This window comes from Amblyraja radiata, chromosome 1 (assembly GCF_010909765.2).
Source record: "Amblyraja radiata isolate CabotCenter1 chromosome 1, sAmbRad1.1.pri, whole genome shotgun sequence".
Lineage (NCBI taxonomy): Eukaryota > Metazoa > Chordata > Chondrichthyes > Rajiformes > Rajidae > Amblyraja > Amblyraja radiata.
Window position 1 is genome coordinate 1,222,347 of NC_045956.1, and position 14,316 is coordinate 1,236,662.

At 40.8% G+C, this 14,316-nt stretch overlaps 1 protein-coding gene across 1 annotated transcript in view; it reads right to left on the reverse strand.

The window, feature by feature from the left end:
- Positions 1–201: 201 nt before the first annotated feature.
- rnf150 (ring finger protein 150) overlaps positions 202–14,316 on the reverse strand; it is a 63,091-nt gene continuing 48,976 nt past the window's right edge. The window contains exons 6-7 of the mRNA XM_033050263.1: positions 7,625–7,838; positions 202–1,401 (exon numbers count right to left, since the gene is read on the reverse strand). Of these exons, the coding sequence (XP_032906154.1) occupies positions 1,283–1,401; positions 7,625–7,838 (333 nt within the window). The 3' untranslated portion in view covers positions 202–1,282. The remainder of the gene's footprint in view (positions 1,402–7,624; positions 7,839–14,316) is intronic.

Here is a 14,316-nt window from a genome sequence, read left to right on the forward strand (position 1 = left end):
GCGTGATATATTAAAGTCTACATGGTGAATAATCTACACATGGAACAAAAGCAGTAGTTTGAAAAAAAAATACCACCTCCGTCCTTTGTGAGAATTTTCTCTCCTTGTGGGCAAAACCTTTAAACTTGTACAATCAATATGCTTTATAGTACTGGGTTCTTTTCTGCAAAGGAAATATCCATATGCAAAAAGGATGCTTTAGAATTGCATGACTTGAAAAGTCATTTATTCAGACAGTATAACGATCTGTAATTTTAATACATTTTCACTTGTTTTCAATGTACAAAAACCTATTATTACGATAGATGATAAGCAACAAATTCAAAGTACTTGAAATACTAGAAATTATTTTGAAGTACAGCAATATATTCTGTAAATTCGTTTTTGGCAGAGGTCAGTAGGTGTAAAGTATGTTGTAACACTAAAATTAATTTTGATTTCTAACTCTTAAAAGCCATTCTGGGTACAAAGCTGGTGGTCTAACCTATTTGGCCATTTACTCAGCTACTTTGTTAATGGCCATAATGTCACAGACTTGTGGGGACTGTCAAGTGTCAACCAGGCACAAAAATATTCACAAATCCCAATCTACTATGAATTCATAAAAAGCAAGTGGGCTCTTAGTAGAACATTCATCCCGTCTCAATCTCCAGCAGAACATATTGCTTATGGACAACATCTCTGTACAATATTATTAGCTTTTAATGGCCAAAAACACATTAAGAAATGGCAAATGAATTTCTTTTTTTCTGCATCTACAAAGCTGCTTTTTTTCCCCATAAACATTGCGCAAAAAAAAACTTTACTTAATGTTGCCCACCAAAAAAGCTAGTCATTCACAAGACTGCAGAACTTGGAATCAAGTTTAAAATTCAGTTCACAACTTAAAAAGCACCGACTGAATGTTTTAGTGTTGAGGCAGTGATTTCAGGAACCCTTAATCCTCATAGGATCAAACTCTGGAAAAGCAGGAGTCAGTCACAAAAATAAAATGTAAAACACAGATAAATTGTTGACCATCATTGAAAATACAAAATAAAAAAAAACACAACTGTTATTTCTTCTTAGCTCAGCCACTGAACCATGTTACCAGCTTGTAAATGTAGGAATAAGGCAAGTGATAAGCTTGCAGGTTCTTTGTGAAGACATCAAATGCTATACAGTGTCTAAGGAGAAATAAACGATTGTCGCTATTGCTCTCACAATCATTCTTGTTTGAATGTACTGGATATTTGTTGCAGTCAATCTGTGGGCTTGCCAGAACCACATCATTAAATGCTTCTCAGGATTTCACTTCCTCACAGTCATGTTCAGTAGAGAGTTCTATGTCAGAAAGTCCAACTTCAACAGCCAGAATCAGTGAGGTGTCTGAATCACTACTCACAATTGGTCCTTCATCATCTTCAGGGAAGAGAAAAGAAAGAAAAAGTGTGCGTTTAATCAACATCTTATAACTGGAATAAAATTAAACAGAAGCTTTCAGTTACAAATTACTACATTTTTCATCTGAATGATTTGGAATCTTCTTTTATACTTTAATTTGAAATAAAACTTTATCTTTCCAGTCTTGAATAAAAGTATAATTGAAAAGTCTGTGCTTATTAAACCAATTGATGATTTTTGCAGATTGGAAATCGTCAATTGAATTAAAGTGCCAAGAATCCCATTAACCAAATCATTTCTCCATTATGAATCATTTCTCACCCTTGGTTAGTGAAGAGACATGTCCTACCTATATTCCATTAATATATAGTCTCACACACCACACCTTCTTAACCAAAAAAAGTGTAAGAGATGGCGAGCAACGTGAAATAGCAATTACAAAATTCTCATTAGATGACTGGCCCCAGCATTCCTAGGAATCAAATTAATAAACCGTAACTCGTATAAGGAAATAAAAATCCATTCAAGAGATAAAAGTTACATGGTGTACATGATTTTATCAAATACGATTCCAAACCATCACCAAGTCAACGTTGTGAAGCTAGTGGAGCTGCTACCTCACAGCTCCAGCAACCAGCTTCAATCCTGACATCCAGTACTGGCTCTGTGGAGTTTTCATATTGTCTCTACGACTGGTTGGGTTTCTCCACAATATTCCTGTTCCCTCCCACACCACAAAGGCAAGTAGGTTGAAGAGGTAAATGACCCCAAGTGCATACATGAGTGATATAATCTGTGGGGAGTTGAGGGAAATGTGGGGAGAAGAAAATTAGATTAGCATTGGATAACAATGTGGGTGTTTCATGGTTGATATGGACCCAGTGTGTGAAAGGGTGCATTTCCATTCTTATCTCAACGATTCATCTTAATTACAGAATGAGTTGGTTTCATCTGCAAAATAGTAGAGACAAATGAAGGATTTGCATGATAAATGCATGTCCATCATATAGGCATGTGGCAAACTAAGGCACTGTAAAGATACCACCAATCCCATTTCTGCAAAATCCTTCAAATTCACTGGAAGAATAAATGAATCAATTTCAATATTTTTTCCCCATCTAACTTCCCAAGAAATTAGGTCGTACACTGTTCACATGCCCAACACCAGACACCAAAACAAATAACACATGATGCTCTAATACAAGTCTTTGTCGAGGATAGCAAACAGACAGAGGGAAAGATTCCATTGCAATCTCCCCAATGCTACATGGGAATCCCCAGGCTCTGAGAAGCACGAGATAAAGTATCCCAGATTTTTCAAGCGAGAGTTAGATTTAACTCTTAGGGCTAAAGGAATCAGTGGATATGGAGAAAAAGCAGGAAGGGGGTACTGATTTTAGATGATCGGCCATGATCATATTGAATGGCGGTGCTGGCTCGAAGGGCCGAATGGCCTACTCATGCACCTATTATTCTGTTTCTTCATTCATTGTCTGTGATGATATTGAGACCTCCTCCAACCGTAAATACAACCAGATATATGATTTGTCTATGGAGGTCAGTGTCATAGGATCATCTCAAACTACTGTTGCTGATCTCAGCCAGATCTCAGACTTACTCTTTGTTACTGCAGTAGGAAGGTCACTCACATTCCATACTCAAGGTGACTTCAACTCCTTTTTCTTTGGTTTACAGCAACAGGCAGAGGGATTTATCTTCATTGCAGATATCCGCAAAGTGCATACTGTGCATTCAGAGACTGTGCTCATATTCTTGTAGGGATAATCCTAACAACTTTTGGCTTTCAGCATTATAGAATCTCCCAAGTCCCCACAGAAAAGTAGTCCAACCTGGTCTCCCTGATCCCTAGCACAAACTCTCCCACACCCACATTCATTCAGTAGCAAGCATTAATTTGATGGGTTGAATGTCCTTTTATGTTAAAAAGAAAATGGCAAACATTTAACAACTAAATGGTTAATGATCATAAAAACGTACAGACAAGAGAGAGGCACAAGCATTCATTTTGCCTATAAAGCATCACATGATTATCACTTCAGGGTAAATTGCACAAGCTCTCATTGTTTCCATAATTCTTTGAAATTTGGCTACAATTAACCACAAAGATCCACTTTCAATACTACTTTGCAAAAAGACTAAAATATTCACAGTATTCCATAAAAAACGATAATTGTAAACTGCAGGCATTATTGTTTTGACATCAGGGACTGAATTGTAGCTTCAAACACCAGGGAACAACTGCGTTCATAATTGACATACCTCTGTAGAAACAATGACTGCCTCTGGTTGTTGGGATATACTCACAATTTGTAAATCGTACGTTGCACAATGTGTGACAATATCCATGTAATGTATGCGTATGAACTGTACTCATTCTCGCACATGCTCAGAAAATCAGCCAGTGACCTTTGACTTGGAAATAAATCATTCCTGTTTTTGATCCCAATATGAGTGCGTGTGCAGCCATCTTTCTCTGTATATTATGTGCTAGTTTACTTATTTTGTAAGTAGACATATATCAAAACATGGTGGCAGCTGAGAAAGTGAAGATTTGTGAATCAAATAGACACTATGATGATTAGCAAAAATGCTTTGAAAAGTTTTCAGGAATCAGTGTTTCAACGCTCAGTGACCGGATTAGCTGCATGCATGAGTTAATGCAGGTCAGTGAACACACAAATATATGACGCTGCGTGTATATTAGTGCTGTGGGAATCGAAGTTTAAAAGGACGTGCTGTGGGAGACTGCTTAAAGATAAGCTATTAAGAGCGAGGGAATACGCTGATAATTCAAAATGGCGCAGACCAGTCCATCTTTCGACGTGGCTCCACCACCCAATCTAATGCTTAAAGAGAACTGGGTGGAAGAGTGGAAAATGTTTAAACAAATATATGAAAATTATGCAGTGATAAGAGAACTGGATAAGAAGGAGAAACAGTATCAAAAAGCAGTATTCCTGCATTCTGTTGGACCAGAGGGCGTGCGTATCTTCAATACCCTGACGTTCGAGACGGTAGCAGACGAGACAGATGTGAAAGTCATCATCGATAAGATGTCTACCAGCATAGGAGACGAATGAAACCTATGAAAGATTCATTTTTCAATAAACGAGACCAGAAATCAGGGGAAAGTTGCAGAGCTGAGGGAGCTTGCTAAAACATGCAACTTCTGCGATTGCCTGAGAGGAAGCCTCATTCGAGATCGCATCATCATTGGTATTGCAGACGGGTCAACTAGGAAGACACTCCTTCAGAAGAGGAATCTGACACTGCAGAGGACTGTGGACATATGTAGATCCTTGGAGGTAACAGTGGCAAGAATGCAGGACATTGGCGAAGAGCCGACAATACACAAGGTGGAACGATTCCAACCGAGGGAAAAGTTGGTTGATTTTCCTTCGCAGTAGAAGAATTAGGGACCATTCAAGTGCAAGTTCTGTCCAAGGACACACAAGCATAGGAAGGAGGAATGCCCAGTGTATGGGAAGGACTGGAACAGATGCGGACACAAAACCACTTCGCCTGCTGCTGCAAGCAGAGGAAGGAGAGCATGCAGAAACGGGGTCTGCACAAGGTCGTAGAGACATCTGACACAACGTCCATTTCCGACACAGAGTCTGTGAGTTGCATTGAGATCAATGCAGCTGGAAACAATTCCTCTTCAGGCCTATTCGCTGAGATGCAGGTCGGCCCAGAAGCCATCAAGTTTCTGATTGACTCTGGTGCCAGTGTTAACGTGATTCCCAATGATCTTGTACCCAACAAAACATCTGATACCAAGCTATTGATTAGAAGATAGAAAATCACTGAATGGCACAGATGTGAACAATCCTACTTTTTAAATTCTTTCTCTCATAACCAGCCCATAATAAAAACACTATTTTAAATGAAAGCTTTATTAAAAAGTCTTTATTTTTAAAAGATCATTATATGATCAAATGTATAACCTTGAACAACCATTCAAGATCGGAAGCTAGCAAGGACCACGATCCCAAGGGCATATCTCAAGTGTTCTCCTGGGACACTGCAATTTCTCAGTTTAGGGTGAGAGCAAAGGGCTTTACCTGCACTACTTTCACCTTGCATGGGATTTGGTACGCTGAAGCTATCTCCAGACCAAATACACAGTGCATAGTGAAATAGATAGCCGACCAACCGAGGGTTCATTTATTAAACTGTTCACAAAATAGACCAGCCGATGGATGATTGCTCCTTCGTTAATGTGCTGAATGATGCACACTAAACTCTTGGGATGTTCCATACCTTACGTCATAGAATGCAAGTCTGCTGGCAATCAGCCCAGTGCTCAGTGACATGATGGCATTAGTTTTTGAAAGCATCCTGCCCTGGAGGTATTGTGGAGAACCAAGTTATTGGCTCTCCTTTTGGATGGCTCGACTGTCTCATCCCTCTGCCCAACTACTTACTTTATGTTCACTGATAATTAGTGTTAAGAAGGGTAGGACCTGAGGAAGTGCATGGTTGGGTAGAGGTGGTATGAGTTAAGTACTGTTAAGTCACAAACGGGGCTTGCTGTCTCTCCCTTCGAGGGAATACGACCTTTTTGTCGTACCCCCCTTCTCTGCCTCCGTCTACGCTGAGGCCTAATGGCGGAGCTGGCGACCTCGGGACTCTGGAGGCAGCTGACAGGACTCGCCCTGAGCTCGCTCCCGTGAGGGTGGCCCAGCCCGGGGCTGGAACTGCGCTCTCGTGAGAGCGGCCTGGCGAGGGGCTGAGAGACTCTCCAGTGAGGGGCTGTGGCCCGTCGGAGTGGCCCAGCACAAGGGAGAACGGCGCTCCCGTCGGAGTGGCCCAGCCCAAGGGAGAACGGTACTCACGTGAGGGCGATCCGGCTCGGGGCTGGAACGGTGCTCCGGTGGCTGGGACGGCGTTCTGGCGGCGGTGACCTGAGTCCGGGGTTCAGCCGCGGGCCAGCGGCTGCGTGTGTTGGACTGGAGGGCGGCAGCTTCGACCACCCCCGGGCGCGGTGTTTGAACCGGCCTGTTTGTGGGGTTCGGTGAGCCGCGGGACTGTTGTGCCATCGCCCGGTGGGGAATCGCCTCAGCGCAGAGGGAGAAGAGGAGGGAAGAGACAGTAACCCTAAGATTTTTGCCTCCACCACAGTGAGGAGGTGCTTGGAGGATACACTGTGGTGGATGTTAATTTGTGTTTATTGTTGTTTATTATTGTATGATTGTATGTATGACTGCAGGCACGAAATTTCATTCAGACCGTAAGGTCTGAATGACAATAAAGGTATTCAATTCAATTTTAGAATACTTGCTTCAGTCAGTGCATTGGAGCCATGCTCCCATGGGTCCCTTTGCTCTTATGCAGCTTCACAAGATGTTCTCCTACTATCTGGTGGATCAGTCCTATCTGTAACTAGCCTTAACTATCAAGAGCCACAGTTGTGCTTGGAACTACTCCACAACTGGACAAATTCTAATCGACTTCCTTTAAGTGAAAGCTGCCTTTAAATATTGTAAATGATCCACAACGACGGCAAGATGAATGATGGCAACACTTATTTCATACACAAAGCAGTTTAATTATGCCCATGAAAATAATTTAACATGAACCCAGGATGCAATCAGCTAATATCAGTAATTGTAAGCACAAAGCTTGTATAACAAATCTATATTGAACTTAAGATCATAAGACACGAGCAGAATTTAGCCATTCAGCCCATTGACTCTACTCCGCCATTCTATTATGACTGATCTATTTTTCCCTCTCAATCCCATTCTCTTCCATTATCCCCGTAACCTTGACATCCTTACTAATCAAAAATCTATTAATCGCCATTTTAGAAATACCCATTGACTTGGCCTCCACAGCAGTTGTGGCAATGAATTTAAAATTCACCACCCTCTGGCTAATGAAATTCTTCCTCATCTTGGCTCATTAATACCATTCAGGGAAGGAAATCTGCTATCCTTATCCACTGACCAGACCCACCAATGAGTTTTAACTGCCTCATCATTCAATAGCAATTAGTGCTGTGCAATGAACACTGGTGTTGCCACTGACATTCATATGCACTATTTTCTATGTTTCATGCACCAGGACTTTCACATCTCTCTCTGTATCAGCATTTGACAGTCATCTAAATTGTAGGAAGCAAAAATATATTTTAACATCATTATATTTTTTCTTAATTTATGGAGGTAAAAATCACCGTAGTGCTTTCCTATTTACAAGTAAAAAGGCAACTTACTGTTGCTAGCAGTAACATTAATCTCATCAACTTGCTGAAGAGCTTCATTGTCTTGAATTGTCTGTGAAAGTCCAACATTTCGAGCAGGAGGCTCAAACCCCACCGAACTCTCATTTACTGTCACGTCACTTGCGCCTGTAATCTGATTAGTTGGTGGCCCTCCTATGGATCCTTCAAAATCAGTTGTTACATCGTCTGCACAATCTGCATTTGGCTAGAAAAAGGACACAAGTTACAAACCAAACAATAGGTTTTTTCATTACCTGGTACATGAAAATAAAAAGTTATGCATGTAACTTACTGCGATTTCACATCATAATTTTAATATTTCAACTGAAGTTAGAATGGCCAGAAGCTAAAGATATAAAAGAAATCACAGGTTCGATAAATATAAAGCAAAGCAGGTTAAAGTCATCTATCAATTGCTGTCTTGAACATTCTCAATGATTGAGCATTCACAGCTGTGATATAAACATTCAAAAGATTTATAACCATTTAAATAAACACATTTCTCCTTCAGTTAATTCTAAATGGTTAACCTATAGATCCAAAATCCCCAACAAAATCAACATGTTCCCTGCTTCAGTCAAGTTATTTTAAAAATGTATATGCTTCAATGAGGTTACCTCATGCTTCTTCAAGCCAATAAAGTCATAATTTCTTGGACAATTTTCCTTAGTGTAGAATTTTGCCCAATGAATCTTTAATGCTTTACCTTTGTCAAGTGTGCAAAGGTTTTATCGGTAATTGAGAGATATTGCAAGGAAATAGGTCCTGCACCAATCAAACCCATTTTTACACTAATCCTACATTAATTTTATTTTATTTTCCACAAATTTCCATCAACTGTGCTTCTTATCCCCCCTCCCTTCCACCACCGCAAATTCTACACTCATCTATGCATTAGGTGTAAATGACAGGAGCCAATACACCAACAGAAAGAAAGTCAAGTGGTCACAGGGAGAAAGTACTAGCTCCACACAGATAGCACCAGAGGTTTCAACCCAAGCCACTGGAGCTGTGAGACTGAGGCTTCACTAGCTGTACCACTCTGCCGCCCATATCTTTTCCTTATGTACAGTATGATTGGCTTTGATGATCTATATGGAGAAGATCCCTGTTCCTTCTGAATACCAATGTGTCCCATTCTCTCACCATTTAAGAATATTCTGCCTTTTTAGTTTTCCGATTAAACTTTAAACCATTGATCATTCGCACCACAGTATGCTCATACTCAATTCTTCTTCTCAAATCACACCATCTCCCTCTTCCCATGATCTATTCTGTTATACAATCTGCAGATGGGGTAAGCATACATGCTTTACTTTTCCATCACCTTATTCTACTGTATTGCCTCCAACAGAACACCAAGAACTCTCACTGGTCAGATAGTGGGTATTGATAATGAAATGGCAAGGGTGATTTGAAATGGCACGTCACTCGATCGAGGACTTTCAGCCACAACTGGCACTCTGGATATTGAGGATTGTGAAGTTGCAAAACCTGTACCAGGTGATAATCAGGTGCAGCTACTCAGAGGGCAAGGTAGGATGCCATCTTTAAAGGGGCTGCTTTAAGATGAAGACTGATAATGCACGCACAATGTGCTGCTCGAGACACACGCTATCGTCCTGGAAATCTCCTGCCACGGGGATGTCACGAGGAAGTCCAGTTATTGGTTAGAGAGTTCCAAGATATAGACCACAGAAATATGAAAAACAGAAATATTTCCAAGCTAGGATGGTGAACGAATTGGAAAGGAAGCTGCCTTTGACAGTCCTTATGATGTAGGGAGTGGGTTTGGGAGATGCTGTTGAAGAAGCAGTTGTGTACTTACTAAAGAGCATTTTATACATGGAACAAATTGCAACCACAAAGAGGAATTAGTGTTTGGAACGATAATCAGATAGAGGGCATTTGTTCTGAATGGAGTTGAACTACTTTAGTGTTGTTAAGAGTTGTACAATTCAGGTTTGTGACAAATATTGCATTCATGGCCTGCATATTGTCAAAGTGGAAAGGGCAGCACAGTTAGTAAATGAGCTGCATATGCAGAATACCTAGCCTCAACCATGGTGCTGTAGAACCACTAATTAGATGACTGGTCCTATTCCGTTTATGCTCAAAGGTGACATCCAAAATCCTAATAAATAAGCATATGATCATTAATATCATTGAATATTAGGTGCAGATCATTAAAGTCACTCTATTTGGAGATGGTAATTACTAAGCACTTGAGCGCTGAGAATTTTATTTATTAATTAACAGAGCAAGTCTCAGTGCTGCATTGCTACAAACTGCGTTGTCATCCAAAATATTACAAACAAAACTGAATGCTGTGAAATCATCAGAAAATATCCCCACATCAAAGGTAAAATCAATGATGTACAAATTAAATATGGAAGGGAATAGGATATTGCCGGAATATTGACCGAAATAGCAGGCCTTCAGAAACACCAACCATTTTTTTTGCAAAATATGACAGGAGCAATGAGATATTTTGCTGATTCCCAACAACTTCAATTTTACTAGGTCGCCTTGAAGAAACCTTATTTTAAATCATATCCTGACATCCACTCTCAACTCTGCTCTGGAATGCAACTTTTATCCATATTTGACCCAAGATTTAATAAATGTCTGAAATAATCCCCACTGATCATCAGTGAGTATGATGTTAGCATTTACATCAAATATCAAACTCTAAATTTACTACCAGTTGAGAAGGTGGAGTAATGTACCATATCTGAAAAAATACATTTGTTAAACATAGTTTTTGTATTCTAAGGTTATGCACTGAACTTCTCTTTAGAATTTAGCAATTTATAATAAGTGCAAATTTCTGCTCAAGATACTCCCAAAATATTAAGTTATTGCTTGTCTTATAATATATAACGTTGTAAAGCAACAAAGCTGAATGTATATCCTGGGCTCCACATGATTTGGGCTTCTGGAAATAATCACATGTACTTACAGAACAATTCAAACTATTTACTTTGCTTACAGAAGACATATTTTGGAATATTCACACATGGTTGGCTTCAACACCTAAATTGTTACAACTTTCAAATACATTCCATTCAATAATTCAGTCCGAATTCTGATATTTGGTCAGAGGAGAATTTTAGCTTGTGCCATGATTAGATTTCAATCAACACACAGATTATCTGGAGAATTGTATATGGTATTGCCTTTCTTATTTAAGGAGGAATGTAAATGCATTTGAAGCAATTCGGTTAAGGTCTGAATGACAATAAAGGTATTCAATTCAATTCAATTCAATTCAATTCAGAACTAAAGAAAATAAAGACAAAAATGGAAAGCTTTTGCATAGTTCAACATACAAAATGGTGCAAAACTAGCTAAAATCATAACAACAAATTGCCAGGTCAATAATCTGTGATTAAAATATTACAAGCATGATCATCGGTATTATATAATCCAAAACATCTTGAACTCACTTTCTATTTTACACAATTGATCGATTGAGAGATACAGCATTGAAACAGGTCCTATGGCCCACGAGGCCATGCCTGTCATGTCACACTACCTCTATGTTGCTCCACTTTTACATCAACTCCTTACACACCTGGGGCCATTTATAGAGGCCAAGCAACTTATAAACCTGCACATCATTGGTATGTGGGAGAAAACCAGAGCACCCAGAGGAAACACACGTTTTCACAGGGAAAACATGCAACTCCATACAGACAGCACCCGAGATCGATCAAAAACGCGTGTCTGGCGCTGTGAGGCCTAGCATGAATTTTACTAGGTTGACATAAAAACTGAATAGTTAAAGCTTTACAAATTAGCATTTTGGTTTATTTTGTGCACACAATTTCTCATAAACATCAGGCTCCTTGAATGTTAGATTGTTCTCAGTGCATGCAATAAATCCCACAGATGTCAAAACCTGGGAAAATAATTACTGAATCTTACAAAACAGGTCTGTCTTGGCACTTTCAATCTAAAAATGATCTTTTCCTGCAGCTTTGAAAAAAAATCACATATTTTCAAGTATAAATCCAAATCATATTTAGAGTTATTATGGACTCTACAAATAATTATTATATTATTATGATTTCAGTGATCACATTCCAAATTGTAATAATTTTCTATATTTAAAAACGTTTTTGTTTCTTTCACATTTTTTGCCAATTATTTTTACATCTAAGTTCTCTGTTATTAGCCTTTCTGTCAGTGGAAACAAATGTTCCTATTCGACTCTACTGAATCCTTGCTTCATAATATTGAATCGTCCCTTAACCTTCGATACAAAGGAGAACCACAGCTTCTTCAGTCTGAACACATTGTCGATACTCCTCGACCATGGCATGAATTGAATTGAATTGAATACCTTTATTGTCATTCAGAACTTACGGTCTGAACGAAATTTCGTGCCTGCAGTCATACATACAATCATACAATAATAAACAACAATAAACACAAATTAACATCCACCACAGTGTATCCTCCAAGCACCTCCTCACTGTGATGGAGGCAAAAATCTTAGGGTTACTGTCTCTTCCCTCCTCTTCTCCCTCTGCGCTGAGGCGATTCCCCACCGGGCGATGGCACAAACAGTCTCGCGGCTCACCGAACCCCGCGAACGGGCCGGCTCAAACACCGCGGCCCGGGGTGGTCGAAGCTGCCGCCCTCCAGTCCAGCGGACGCAGCCGCTGGCCCGCGGCTGAACCCAGGACTCAGGTTGCCGCCGCCAGAACGCCATCCCAGCCACCGGAGCACCGTTCCAGCCCCGAGCCGGATCGCCCTCACGTGAGTGCTGCTCCTCCCTCGAGCTGGGCCACTCCGACGGGAGTGCCGTTCCTCCCTTGAGCTGGGCCACTCCGACGGGAGTGCCGTTCCACCTCGGGCTGGGCCACTCCGACGGGAGTGCCATTCCACCTCGGGCTGGGCCACTCCGACGGGAGCGCCGTTCCACCCTCGGGCTGGGCTGCTCCGACGGGAGCGTCACAGCCCCTCACGAGAGAGTCTCAGCCCCTCTTCAGGCCGCCCTCACGGGAGCGAGCCCAGGGTGAGTCCTGACAGGCTCTGCCTCCGGAGCCTCGAGGTCGCCAGCTCCGCCATTAGGCCACAGCACAGATGGAGGCAGAGAAGGGGGATACGACAAAAAGTCGTATTCCCCCGAAGGGAGAGACAGCAAGCCCCGTTTCAACCCCCCACCCCCACCCCCACATAAACACAACTTAAAAACCAAAAACGTAACTACACAAAACGAAAAAAAAACAACACAAAAAAGTAATGACTAACGGACTGCAGGCGAGCCGCAGCCGTTCCCAGCGCCGCCACTTCCGCCGCCACTTCTCGACCATGACATAATTTATTGTTGGTTCAGATTTATTATTGAGATTTGGAAAAAAATGCAGGTTAACTCTAAAGGGCAATATTTACCAATGCTACACTGTGAATAGTGCCATCTTTGTGACCCTCTCCAAAGCAAGAATCATCTTATTGAAGGTGGGAATACTTCAAGTGGAAACAAATAGTAATTTACTATGGTTTATCAGAGCTTCCTTGCTTTTCACTCGACATCTTCACACAAATCTAAGGATACATATTACTTTTGAACAAGTTGCAGATTAGACACCTTCATTTGTTGGAATTTTGAGATTGGTTTCAACTCAAGAATTCACTGAATGATTTGTATGTACCAAGTCTCCTTGCTTCTGGATCCATTTAAAAAACTATACGGCTTTGTTCCTGTTGGCTCACTTCATTTTTTTCACAAAAAAAACACTACTTTATATTTCTATGTATTAACTTTCAACTGCCCTAATCTTCCCATTTTATCAACTTGCGCATCAAGACAATGATTAAGTATCAATTTGAGTAAAAGCAACAAGACTATAAAAGAGAAAGAGAGTGAGAAATTCCTTTGTGCATGAACTTATACCAAATGGTTGCAAGATCATGAAGGAGCAAAGGATTACCATAGCATAATAGTTTATAGAATCTTCTGACGAGGTTAAATGCATCCACAACATTTGTTACTAATTAAGTAAAAACTTTGCAAATCAATGTCAAATATTGGGTGAGCCATTAATACCTCAATAATAACTATTTCTTGCCATTGAAGGACAAATCTACCATTGACTGGACCAGGCACTAGTTTAGTTTTGTTTAGTTTTGTTTAGAGATACAGCACGGAAACAGGCCCTTCAGCCCACCGAGTCCACGCCGACCAGCGATCCCCACACATTAACACTATTCTACACACACTAGGGACAATTGTTTTTACAATTTTACCAAGTCCATTAACCAATAAACCTGTACGTCTTTGGAGTGTGGGAGGAAACCAGAGCTCCCGGGGAAAACCCACGCAGGTCACGGGGAGAACGTACAAACTCCTTACAGACAAGCACCCATAGTCAGGATCGAACCTGGGTCACTGGCGCTGTGAGGCAGCAACTCCACCACTGATCACCGTGCCGCCCAAATTATGTTACGGATCACAGAGTCACGGAATCCTAGCTGAGAGATTTAACTACAAGATGGCTTAAATGAAGGCATCATTGCTCTACCTGATTCAAGAAACTCGGGCCAGTGCAGGCTAGGGACTTGGGCAAGACCTGCATTAGACCTGCTCCTGGAGTTGAGGCCATGTCAATAACAAACTCTACACACAACATCAATTCACAACAGTGACATCATTCACTAGTTTCACAGCATAT